At 42.5% G+C, this 13,241-nt stretch overlaps 1 protein-coding gene across 1 annotated transcript; it reads right to left on the bottom strand.

Moving 5' to 3' along the window:
• Nucleotides 1-242: 242 nt before the first annotated feature.
• On the bottom strand, nucleotides 243-11,901 carry TARS2 (threonyl-tRNA synthetase 2, mitochondrial). Its single transcript, XM_053475737.1, has 19 exons — nucleotides 11,762-11,901; nucleotides 11,180-11,254; nucleotides 10,600-10,790; nucleotides 10,146-10,269; nucleotides 9,704-9,825; nucleotides 8,992-9,109; nucleotides 8,390-8,451; nucleotides 7,299-7,377; nucleotides 6,955-7,101; nucleotides 6,654-6,752; nucleotides 5,134-5,300; nucleotides 4,786-4,948; nucleotides 4,508-4,645; nucleotides 4,230-4,307; nucleotides 3,292-3,392; nucleotides 2,357-2,461; nucleotides 2,079-2,151; nucleotides 1,703-1,817; nucleotides 243-412 (listed from the first exon to the last, which is right to left on the bottom strand). The coding sequence occupies exons 1-19, from the start codon at nucleotides 11,831-11,833 to the stop codon at nucleotides 264-266; spliced, it is 2,178 nt and encodes a 725-aa protein (XP_053331712.1). The 5' UTR covers nucleotides 11,834-11,901; the 3' UTR covers nucleotides 243-263.
• Between the last annotated feature and the right edge of the window lie 1,340 nt (nucleotides 11,902-13,241).

Raw genomic sequence — 13,241 nt, 5'->3', positions numbered from 1 at the left:
ATGATTTGCCACCGTTTTCTGTAAAGAATAATAGCAGGTCCCGTGAACACACCTTAGAAGTGCAGACAGCGATGTTGTCATGGATACATCAACCACCATTTGGCCAAACTCCCTACAGGAGAGGGAGAGCTGGATCTGGAGCGATCCCCAACCAAAATAACAGCCATGAAGATGTGCTTCAATGCGATCGACGGGGATCATTCTAAGAGCACACGGGAGGTGCCCCTCAGGAATCTGGAGCTTCCCCTCAGGAATCTGGAGCTTCAGAATATCTCCTCAGCGTTCCTGACACGCGAGTCTCGAAGCTCTGCCAGTCTCCCAATTAGCTCCGCCAGGTTGCGCTCTCCGTGCTGCTTGTTGTCTCTTGTCCGCACATTCACTGTACTGTTTTGCCTTTCTTTCTCCCCAGCCACTGGAACGTAAAGAACAAATCCTTAACACAATACTGTAAAGCTTGGCCAACAACTACGTGCAGAATGTAGGGCCTTCCATTACGCGATGATTGACAAAAAATGTTTTTATTTCTGTATGAGAAGGCGGTACAAAAAGTTACTCATCATTTTTGAAGACCAGCTTCCACATATATATGTATTTTCACTGAGCTTTGAAGAGCTCAAAGGGCTTTTCTTCAGATGTAAACGTCTTGTATCCCCCCTTTGGATTCACATCTAAAGTGACCTCAGAGGTCGTGAAAGCTTATTAGTAAAAGTGGTAAAGGGGGAGAACTAAAGTCTTAACACACAACAATAATGGAAACATTAGTAATTGAGTTCATCAGTTATCCAACCAATGTAGGTCATACGAGTGAATCACCCAACGCTTAAAACAAGAGAGACACGGCATGCATCACATCAGCAGAACATCTGGGATGCTTCCAACTAAACTAATTACATACTTCCAGGAACCCATCATGTGAGTTGGTTAAAATATTCCACTCTGTGCCTTCTCATGTCACAGCACCGCAGTCGAGGATCAAGCATTAGCGAAGGAATACCCACGTAGCAAAAACTGACACAACTAACGACGTATTACGAGGACTTGGACGCTACAAATGGGAAAGTCAGGAAAGCTCGTTAAAAGGAGCGTTTTGGTCACTGTAACATTCCCACTTCCTGAATGTTCCGGTTGTGGCTAAAATCAACTACAGATCACTTGCAATTTACGTTTCCTGGTTATGGTATTTATAAACAATATGTATAGTAAAAATAAATAAAAAATCCTCCAGCTTCACAGAAGCTACTTGATATTTTGACCACGGGCTCCCTGGGCTATTGTCTGGACGCTGGTCAGGACTGATATTGTTTCACTGATCTAGCATTGTTGTGTGTCTTTATCTTGTGTTATTCAAAAAGGACCCAGAGAAACAGCTACTTATCACTTCCGGACCGTCCTTCCTTCCAGCACGGAAATAAATAAGGTCAGCTTGATAGAAACAAGGCTATGCAAAGAAAGAGGATACACTTTATTTACGAGTGTTATGGAAAACTCTTCTGGCTCTATGTCAAGACTTATGTAAGAGTTACGATGGCCTCCGAGCAGCCTACGGGACTTTATTTTGCTGGTGGACAATCCAAGGGGGGTTATTTTACACACAGTACTAATAAAACATCGTATTAACATATATATATATATATATATATATATATATATATATATATATATATATATATATATTATATATATATATCTCAAGGTTCCATACCAAGAATGAAGTTATACTGTGCCAGCTGGGCCTTGCGAATCTTTTTGTTCAAAGTGGTCCCTTGGTCAATGTCCACGTCAGCCATAAAACCACATTCATGAATTGCCTGTCGTACCTAGTAGGGAATTAGAACAAATGATAAAGGCAATCCAGGAAAAAAACAAACCTCATTTTTGATCATAAGTAAACCCTTTTTATTTTTCAAAAAGCACCGTTACATACATACTCTTTTTTTACATCAAAATAAGCCAAATCCTTGGCAACCACGTCGCCCACGGTTATTTGACAAATAATGTTTTTTTTGACTGATTTCAAACAATGAATGAGAAGGAAGGGGAACTGTTTAACCGTGTTACCTGGGATGGGATGATCTTACCTCGTTGGCATAACTCTCAACGCTAGGTCCTATAGGTATCACCATTACCTGGAACGGGGAGAGCCAAAACGGCCTGCAAAAAGTAAAATTATTGTAGAATTTATTGATAAATAGCAAGTTTCACTATTATTTTTTTTACCGCTGAGAACTGCATATCTCTTGGTGGACAATATCTGGCTGGCCGCTTCCCGTTGGGTATAGTATTGGTGGATTTCCAGCCAGGAAAGAGTCAGCAGCTTGACGCGTATATCGGTAAAAGCTGACGGGCATACGCTTACCACTTCCCGGCGTAGTTTTCAACCAGAACAGCCAACATCCTCTCCACTGATCCCAAAACAGCACGATGGATCATCACCGGCCTCTCAACGCTGCCTTCCAGCTTCCTGCGGAAAACACGAACCCGACATATCAGGCAAGGAACTTAACGAATACACACACGTGTTATATAATTATAAATACATACACCTTCAGTAAATATTATCTGTACAAGGATAATTTACATACAGAGCAGAGCAAGAACAGAAGATTAGAAAGCCACTTAATTACAGTTCAACAAGAACAAAGTTTCTTTGTTTCTACAAACTTGGAGAAAAGATGAAAAACTCGTCTTCTGATCTTCTGGGACAAAATTCCTTAAAAAAAAAAAAAGTCCTTTCTTCTTTTTAGGTTTAATCCTACACTTCTTATAAATGTCTAGCAGTCACCAGCTTCGGGAGATATTTTGGAGAAGCATCATATCTAATCCAAACCGTAAGACGTCCTTCTTAACCTCAGGGCGTTCTATCTCCCAGAAACCGGGTAAAGTAGGGTTTTGGTTGTTGTCGAAATCGTTCTTCGTTGTTTTCCTACACGCTACTTGAGCCAAATTATTTCTGAAAGCTTTCAGCTGAAGCATAAAGTCCAAGAACGCATACTATTAGAGGCTGGAACAATCTGGGATAATATGCAATGGAATTACTTAGAAAAAATTAAGCCATCAAGCTGGCAAAGGAAGCGAAAGGAACATTGAGGATTTCAGAGGCATCAGGAGAGATTTGAGGCTGTCCGGGCATAAGTATATGAGGGATAGGAACAGGTAGGGAATTTGCAGACCGTACAGGTGTGTTGGGTGTTATCTGCTATCACCTGAAGCTCTAGCTCGGAAAATCTAACAAGCCATATTTTGCAAATAAGAAAAGAACGTAAGAGAAGCCACGTGCGGCATGCCACGTACCCCGCGTAGCTGAGGTCGAAGCGAATTGGCAGCTGGAAGTCCAGCTGGATTGTGGCACATTGGTGATAACGACCCATGGCGTCCTGTATCTGGATGTCAATCTGCAGTGAATGAAACCAGACGATCAGATACAGAATTCCAGAGTTTAACGTGGAACAGAACTCAATCATAGCAAGCGGGCTTAGTACTGCCAGGGATAGGAAACGGCTGCCGAATTATTGTTTAAATCACCTGCCTATGACAGCAGCCTGCTGACACTTCAACTGGGACTAGTAAATTAAACACGATTCAAGATTTCACGCATTGCAAGAAATAAAAGGATGACGCAAGATTGAGGGAAATTATCAAAAAGAGGACAATAAAGCAAACTCACGAGTGGATTACAGGAAAGCAGGGATTACACCTTTCTAAAGTTTGTCATAAAGCAGGATTGCACTTTCTACCACGGATATTATTTTGCCAGCATGAATATGTTAATAGTTTCCAAGAAAGAGCCGCCAATCTATCCAGCTTCCGTTAAGCAACGTCTGGGAGAAGGTGGGGCTGTCCTGGAAACGGAGACAGCCTGGGGCACTGAAGATGTTCTCAAAAAAGTTAAAGCAGACAGATTTTTTTTAGAAGTGACCCAATCTGGATAAAAGCTGCCAGCGTTCCCAAAGAAGACGGAATTTCTAACTTTCTCAATGTTACTTAATCCCGGTTTGGATTGCGTGGTGAGTGATTGGGTAATGTGCAAGTTTCACCAAGTGGAAAAGGAAATACAGTTAAAGCAGGGAAAAAAAAAAAAGAACGTTAACCCGATTCATAGAGGACACTAATTTAGCCGTGCCACAATGAAGAGGCTGGAGAGATTTGGCGTCATGCCATGTGAAAAGGAAAATATATAAATGACCAGCGCCCCACAGGCAACAACTTAAATTCGGTTTATTAATTCTTACCTTTGGACCATAAAAAGCTCCATCTCCTGGGTTCAGCTCCCATGGGAGGCCAAACTCATCAAGACTTTTCTTAAGTTCCTGTGTTAAAAAAAGGGGTTTTAAAGGACACGGAAGAACAGACCACATCACACATTGATGCTGCGGACTATAATAACTCTAATGTGCTATATGATATCTGCAATAGGTTGCAATAATAATAAACTTTTTTTCCCCCACGGTTTTATCTGTTTTGCATGTGCCAAGCTAGATGATATTGATAACCAAAGAAGTGAATTTACTGCTTCAGCTTCCTCCCAGACTTCCAGCTCTCCCATAAACTGCTCTGGCCGCGTAGAGAGGTAGAACTTGAATGTAAATCCAAACACGGAGTACACGGCGCGGACAAAGTCCAGGCAGCCGCTGATTTCACTTTCAAGCTGGTGGGAAAAACAGAGAAAATATTTTTGTGACCAACATTCTGAAACTAAATAACATTACAAGAATATGACTTTTCATCTTGGGTACTTATGAAAAGATTCTCCCTACCAATTATCTTTGGTGACCTTGGCAGACTCACCTGATCCATTGAGCAAAATATATGGGCATCGTCTTGCTGGAAGCGTCGGACCCGGGTTAGTCCCGACAAGGCTCCGGATAGCTCGTTCCTGTGCAGCACCCCAAAGTCTGCCAGCCTCAGAGGAAGCTCCCTCCATGACCGTGGTCTGTGATCGTACATCAGACTGAAACGTTTACAAGAGGGAAGTAAAGGATGGTCAGGGTGAAGTCTTCAGTTGAAGGTTTTTGGCCCAACTGAGGAAACCTTTCAGGAACATTGTTCCTTGTTTAAAATTACTATATCAATGTAATTTAACACTAAGAACCAGAGCGCATAGACGGTAGCACGGTACACATATGCCAAGCTCACCAGTGACCGGGACAGTTCATTGGCTTCAGAGAAAAGGTGTCTTCTTCCACGGTGAAGGAGAACATGTTCTTGGCATAGTGCTCCCAGTGGCCAGATATCTCCCACAGCTTGTTGTTGTACATGTTCGGGGTGATCACTTCAGTGAACCCTCGCTTCCTGTATTCGCCCTGCGGAAGGGGAGCAGTGGGTGAGAGTCAGAGGGTCGGGTATGGGATGATTGCACAATAGAGCTGGTTGGATTCTTACGCACTAGGGCCTTAAAGGAAAGCCATGGTTTCATGACTCAGATGTGGCGATGGTGAAATCAACTGCTGTGGCGTAGAATGGCACCATGCCAATGTGAATCACTACTCAGCCTTACTTTATGTTACAGAGCTTTTTAAGACACAAACAGCATTACCATAGCATTCTAACATTACAAACACATGAGATGGCATCCAGTGACCCAGACATCGTCTCATTGCCCACGTCATTGACATGTTTAGGTGTTCCCAAGGGAATGCCAACTAGACAGGTAATCTGTACGTGTCAATACTTCAGTATTTTATTTAAACTTATATTGGTGAATATCCTCCACCCGGTAATTGATCTCTGCCTTATTGTCAAAGTGCTGATTGTTACCTATTGGTTCAGGCAGCCTTTGTTAAGAGATGGAGAAGGGAGAGAACTTCAGGACAGGAAATTAATTAGATAATGCTAGTTCTGCCACAGGATGCCAATGATCTTAGTTATTTGGGGGTAAAATGTGTATATTCAGAACAATTACACTGGTTCAATAACAATAAGCATGCGCTATCGGTAGTTTTTGTTACTGAATGTAGGTCTCCTATAGTCTGTTAGGGGACATGGAGCACGCAGTCCAGGAGGATGGAGTTTATACGTAGCCAGCAGGTCACTGGGGGAAATACAATTGTTTCTAGTAATCCTGGAGGATGACTTTCCCTTGTGGGCTCCCTGCAAAATTTCCTATTACACAATATTAAGGGAGAGGTTGGCTACTGAGTAACAATTACGCACAGGGTGTCACTGCTTGGATCTTGCTATAGCTAAAAGTCCTAAAAAATAACATGGGACAGACTTCTGTTCCTAACACAGCTTTACTTGAGTAACTGGAAAAGATTCAGATTACGTAAACAAGCATGGCGGCCTAGATTTAAAACAAGCTTTGATAACAAAATGTATGGATCATTAACACAAACTGAACTAAAAAGGATCAATATTTTAAAACTGAAAGGGAAAAGGGGGGACCTCCATGATATTAGGCCCCATCCATTAGCAATAGGGCACAAAGCATTGACCAAAATGACCGATAATAAATGGCTGGCTTTCCCCTCGTCCACATTACGGTGACTCGCTTAAGGGTTGAGTCATTAATAAGTCAGTTGTGATGAGTTAAAGAATTTAGGTCAGCGCAGGACAAATCATCTAATTCTGAAGTCATGGAATCTTTATTCAGCTTGGTGGAGCGTTTAATACTTAAATCGCGTCCGTCATACGGCGGAGGAACATTCGATAAATACCTTTATGAAATCTATTAAGACGTTGTAAATATGAGCTCCTCTGGGCAGAAAAAAACAGCTTCCGGGACTGAGATCATGGAAGAAGAATAAATTCTGGTCCTGGAAAAGAAAAGGTCAGAATACAAAAATTAGCAAGGACCACAAAGGATTACATGGTTTTGATGTGAAATATTACATGTACGGTGCTGGCATCCTGGTTGAAGGCGCAATCAAACCACAAAAAAACTAAAAGTGGAGGAAATCCTGCACTCGATACTCAAGAGCAAATCCAAGAGGATTCTTCTAGGAAAAATGAACTCACCTTCCCGATTTTCCGGTGGTCCCGGTTCTTCGCCTCCTCCTGGGCTCGTTCCCATTCTTTCAACCGTTTCGTATCTGGGAAAGAAATTCCATATACTCTCTGCAAAGTTTCCTGCGTGGGATCTCCTCTCCAAAAGGCAGAAGAGTTCTGTTAGAAGGCGACACAGGGGGTGATGTTATTAAAGCAGGAGGCAGCTTTTACAAGGACGCCATTAAATAGAATCACTTCCTTGCATAAACACATAGCTGAGGTAGTCAGCGTGAACCTGGCCAAGCTCTCCGAGACCAGATGCACTTCCAAGATGCAAGACATTTTTCATATCTCCTTGATGTGCTCCAGCTAACCTTAAGAAGTGCCATTGCTTTGACTTGGCCCGTGTGCCTCACATGTGGCCCCTGGCAAAGGTCTACTAATGTGCCACACCTGAAAGGCAAACACAGGGCAACAATGAGCCATTGCGCAAAAAGGGTCGTGTTTTTACTTTTTGCATCATTGCATAAGGTGACATCATTTACATTGTTGCTTAAATTTTATTTTTAATCTAAAAACAGACTCTCCAGCTGGCACTGGACTATAGCTCCCATCATCCTCTCAACACGGCTGGATAAAAATATATATATATATATGAACATACCGGCTCAGTTATGCTACAGTCTCACACATCAGCCGTGTCCTGTTCCACTGCTGAGGATCACGCCATGTAACAAACTGCGACCCCGCAATACACAATAACATTTTTGCTGCTGAAAACACACATAGAACACGCTTCTGTTTCTCTTTTGAGACAAAGTAGTCTCCTAAATACGCCTCCTGTTTAATGAACATACAACATCAATTGGGATCACAGATGCCTAGAGCTGGGCTGCGATGCGCCCTTGTAGTTATATTCACACCCTATGTTGCAGCCTAGAATGGCAGAAGAGGGTGTGATCTCCTTCTCCTCCGGATGGACTATTGTTTGACTAGATGCTACATGTTCTCAAACAAGCACAAGCTGGGCTTTTACTGTTTGCAGGACACAATGTAACCTGTAGGTTTTGAGATTATCTTTGTGCCCAAGGTAAACCGGTGCCCCGATCTGTTTGATCATGGGGTGTAAAGCAGTGTCCATGCTGATTATGATCGTGTAGGGTACTTGTTGGAAAGATAAATATCACAAAATACATGTTGTGATAATGGTACATGTTGACCGAGGAGTTACTTCAACATTGACACGACAATCTCTATGTGCACAGGCATAAAAAGTAACCTGGAAATGTTTGCCCCTCGCAGGCACCCTGAATCTGCGACCAGTTCTTTTTTTTTTTTTTTGGTTAGACTGCAGTTGGCTTGTTTTTTACACATCAATACATTGTACATTACTATGGAATATGATGGTGCTGCATGCGAACATGTACGACCACAGGCATTCTGACATCCCTCGTCGCTAAGGTACCTGTAAACGGTCGTAGATGCTTTCACCTTCTCCTCGATGATCCGTGTTTTAAATTTGTTGTACTGTGGATAAAGAAAAAATTACAAATATACACATTTTACTGACGCACTGAAAGGAGACTAACAAATTCGTTTGCCAGGTTAGGATTACTGGCCACGCTACATCTTAATACAAATGGACATGGGTTGGAATACATTAATTTTCGAGGCAGGTCAAAGCTCTGAGCTGCTCCTGATAAGAGGCCCTTGTACGGCTCCAAAGGTATAAATAACTACCGGCTGCTACTAAATGGCTACTGGCAATCTCAAGAGTCAGTGGGCCAAAGGAATCCCAAAAAGTAACCATCAACTCTGCTATGAAATGGCTGCTAGCAATACCAGGGGTCCGTGGGCTAACTTTGTGTCCGGAAATCCAATAGAATAACTTAATTATTTTGCTGCAATTATGGTATTTCAAGGAATTACACTTTGCCCATCCGTGGGGTAAAGTTTAAAGGAGGAACATTAAGAATTAACATGAGACGAAGAAAGCCTTGCCTCGTCTTGGACATTAGGAAACATTCGGTCTCAGTTGGATCTAGCAGGTACACCCGGCATCTTTACCTTGAAGAGCTCCAGAAGGTCATCCCGTGTCACCTCGATTCTTTGGAATGGAAGTTTCTGTTTCATGATACCTTTGCAGATGTTTTCCAGAGCAGGAAGGTCACTGCCCAGCACAGTACTAAACCAGAGAGGAAACAAGCGTTACGCGGTTTGGGGCTCCATATTTGTTGGACATTAGTGCTGGTGCACTGGATTTACAATTTCTTAACACGTTTGTATATTATAAATAATAATACACTCGCAATGGTAAATATGTAGAAACATCAAAGGGTAAAGGGCCACTGCCATCAAGACAGCTCTTATCGCACCCAAACCTCAGATTCAGCTATTTGACATTTGGTTTCCTCTTAGAGAACGTGTGTCTCCACGCTGACATTATGCCCCTTTGACTTTTGGGTTTATTTGCTTATTTAACAGAAAAGTTGCAGACGAGTATTTTTGTCACAGGGATTCCTGTCCACTCTGAGATTTCTCAACACACAGCTGCGTTTATTAGATCTAAATTAAAAAAAGATGAAGACATAGCTGCCGTTGGGACTATTTTACCAAAGTAAAGATGGCTTATGGGACAGCTGCTCTCAAAACCAAGAAAACTATTTACTATCCGGGACTCCTTCCTCTCAGCCGGCTTCTACTGGGTTTGTAATAAAGTATACCGAGACAGCTGTTGGTTTTGGAGAAGGGACAGACGCCGCTAAAGGTTTCTCATTACCTGGTCGGTAGGTGGATATCATAGAAAAATCCATCTTCAGTGCTAGGACCATGGCATAAGAGACCCCCATAGAACTGCTCCAGAGCCGCTCCCAACACGTGAGCTGAGGAGTGCCAGAATACCTGCAAGGAGAAGATGGGTCACAGCGTCTGCCAACACTCCATAAAATGGTACATTATTTTCAGCAAACCACCCATCTCCCTCGGGGAATGACAGAACAGTCCCACTGTGTTTCTAATCAAACCCCCACCAATTCTCCTGAACCTATTAATTAATGGTGCTGGTCCACTGGGATTGATGCCCAGCAAGACCCAGCACATTCAGCAGAGTGGAGGACATGGTCCACTGCAGAGGAGTATATGGGAACAGTAGCACGGACTATAACCCGTGTAATATAACCCATGTAATAATCATGTATAACGTAGTATTCAGAGGAACTCACAGACTGCCCATCACTGGAGTCAAACGTCAGGAATTCAACCAGCGAGTCTTCTTCTAGAGGTCGAGTCAGGTCATGCACAGCTCCGTTCACTCTGGCTGCTACTGCGTTGTGTGCCATGTCTGGCCTGAAAAACAATGGACTGTGATGCCACTGTAATATCTTATAAACAACGAATTACAGAAAAATTCAATTCACAAAATTAAATATTTTTAGAGTGATAGTTGAAGCAATTGTCACCCCAGAGATGTACAGCTAGGGAGGAAGAAGCCAACGTTGTTTCGGACGCCCCCTGTATGTGGGAGCAAAAGGGGTAAACCCTGAGGACACTTTGTCTGCACGCACAGACATTCTGTGCCATCCCGATGGACCAACAGTCCCCGGAAGTTATCAAACACCTAGATGCAACTGAGGGGTTAAACATCGGCCGTCTTTTATCTCCGAGGACCTGTCTTACCAAAGCTGCGAGGCCACGTCATAAGGTGTGGTTTTCCACGATGCCCCTTGAAGTTCCCTGCCGTCGGGCAAGGAGATGTTAATGGGGCAGCTCTCCTTCAGCACCCTCTGAGACAGTCTCTCGTCATGAAGAATCTGCAGCTTCTCAAAGTATCGCAGGCGTTCGTTGATGAAACCTGGCAAAGCGGTGGGCTGTCAAAAATATAAATGAATAATAAATAACAATGATGATAATCAGTAATAGATTAAATAATAGAAACAATAATCGATTAAATATTTACAACAATGATAATAGAATCTAACAATAACAGAAACAATAATAATAATAGAAACAATAGAAATAATGATCATAATAGAATCTATAACAATAACAACAATAGAAACAATAATAATAAAAATAGGATCAATAATAATAAGCAGGGAACAAACAAGCTTATATGAGAAGTTAGTAAATGGTTTGGGGTTTAACATTATTTTATATTCCTCAGCATACATCCAAACGAAGCCGTCTGGCAGCATAATTACTAGATTCTTTTTTCTAACTTGTTCCATAACATTTGAGGTGTTATTCCACCACGTACCTGGGCGTCTGGAGGCTGCTTTCCATTCTGACGCCGTTTTGTGTTATCTGTCTGCGGGATGCCTTCTGAGCAGCTCTAAAACAGAAGAACACATCACACACTTCATTCCTCTCGCAATACATCTGCTAACAGGCTTATAGAATATTCTCAACAAGTCACTTTAAACACAACCCAGTTCAACACAAAAATAGGAAATCTAGAATCTGCCGGCAGATAGGCCCGTCTAGTCAGCCCCTATTTACTGCAATAAAGACTAAAACTCTTAATCAGTCTCATCTTAGATTCAGGAGCCATATGCATGTCCTATGTGTGTTTGACTTCCATCTCTGTAATAACCTCCACCACTAATGCTGGGAGGCTGTTCTGTGTATCTACCACCCTCTCAGTAAACATAATAACCCATCTTTACTCACTATAATATACAATGGAATATGTTACAGCAGAAGCAAAACTTTCATAAATACATTATGATTTAGAAAATAATAATTAGAAAACAATAATTCACTAAGGTCACTTCCTCCAGATAGATAAAAGATGAAAATACAGTGTGACCCGGGGGAGGGAGACAAGCAGAACACCGACCCTGCAAAGCACGGCACCGACACGCGGCCCCCTGAACAGAGACCCCCTCTTTACAAGAGCCAACAGCTTCATAATGCACAGATCGCTGCAACCATCACATGTCCCCTTCTACACACAGAGCCGCCATGACAGTGCGAGCCACGCCCCCGCACCGTGCCAACCACAGGGAGGCTGCCATTTGACTGGCTTCCGAAACCCCTCCCACCTCCCCCACTGTTCTTACTCTCCCGGCAGCAAACCGAGCTGTCTTGGGATGGTTCCGCAGGCGCTCCCCTCTGCGTCTGTGGGCTGTAAAGCTGGCTGCCATGTGTCTAAAGCCTAAACGAGCGTCACTGTCATGTAACACACAGGAACTGACAGGTTTCACTGCGTTAACCCCTCTGATGCCAGAATGATGACCAGAGCCAAGCCACACTCCCTGCTGCAGTAACATTCTAGCACATGAACGGTTTAACCTGTGCATTCGGATACCGCAAACCCCAGATGTCTATACAGCCAGATAATAAGATGCTATAAACAGCTCCCCATGGGTTCTTTTACTGCTTTAGGATGGATGGAAAAGGTGTATAAAAAAGAAATAAAGAAATGTGGTGGCCCTGTTGCCATAGCAACCAATGGAGTGGCCCTAGCAACAAAAAACTTTTCAACTGGTTGCTATGGAGACAAGACCTGTTTTCAAACTCTGCATTACGATTACTATCTATGCTTAACTCCAAATGTGTTTCCCACCGGGTTGGGTATTAAAACGCTAAATATATTACACTGAATAAAAATAGTTAAAGAGATGGCTTTTTAATCATATGAATATGTAATACAATGCTGCCATCTGGTGTTTTTTTTTTTTTTTTAAAGTAAACATTTGGTAATCTGTCCTTCCAATACATATTCAGGTTGGACTCTACCATTAAAGACTCAGCTGAATAGAGTCCAGAAATGACCCCCAAGTATTTTGTGACTATTCATCATATTCACAGAATGTCACCCGGTGGCTACAACTACATAACGAAGCCAAAAGAACTCATGAAAGCCGGCACTGACTAAAAGCTAGGCATGTCCAGGTGGAAGCCGCCCCACAAAGGTTCTGCATGGATACTTTTTTTAGTGAAGAAAAAAAAAAAAAAGTACTTGGGTATTAACTATACCAAGTTTTCACAATTTACCATTTTGTTCTAAAATAACGTTATGATCTAAAGAACCTTAAACCTTGCGATAGATAAAAACATTATGTTTTGCAGTTTTATACTGATTTGAATCCACCTCATATAACTTAAGAGACGTCTGTCTTATTTAACTCCACCCCAGCTGCCTCTACTGAGAGCATGCAGCATACTTCAGTATGCTTCTCGCACATGCTCAGTAGAACTCCCATTCTAGTCTATGTGAACCAAGCCCCCACAGCCAAACACATGCGATTAGCTACTGCTTCAGTGACCAGTGACAAATGGTAGTGCTACTGGTTTTAGTAGAGGCAGCCAAGAGA

The sequence above is a fragment of the Spea bombifrons genome, chromosome 9, assembly GCF_027358695.1.
Source record: "Spea bombifrons isolate aSpeBom1 chromosome 9, aSpeBom1.2.pri, whole genome shotgun sequence".
Classification (NCBI taxonomy): domain Eukaryota; kingdom Metazoa; phylum Chordata; class Amphibia; order Anura; family Pelobatidae; genus Spea; species Spea bombifrons.
The sequence above is the reverse complement of the archived record's forward strand: the minus strand, read 5'-3'. Positions and strand labels throughout refer to the sequence as shown.

What these genes read in the sequence shown, in the direction of transcription:
- TARS2 (XM_053475737.1), bottom strand. Translation starts at nt 11,833, where the DNA reads ATGAAGCTGTTGGCTCTTGTAAAGAGGGGGTCTCTGTTCAGGGGGCCG. An exon ending in ACCTTCTGGAGCTCTTCAAG is followed by an intron (nt 8,452 to 8,991) that starts GTAAAGATGCCG and finishes CTTTATCCACAG; the next exon opens with TACAACAAATTTAAAACACG. An exon ending in ACCACCGGAAAATCGGGAAG is followed by an intron (nt 6,753 to 6,954) that starts GTGAGTTCATTT and finishes TTTCTTTTCCAG; the next exon opens with GACCAGAATTTATTCTTCTT.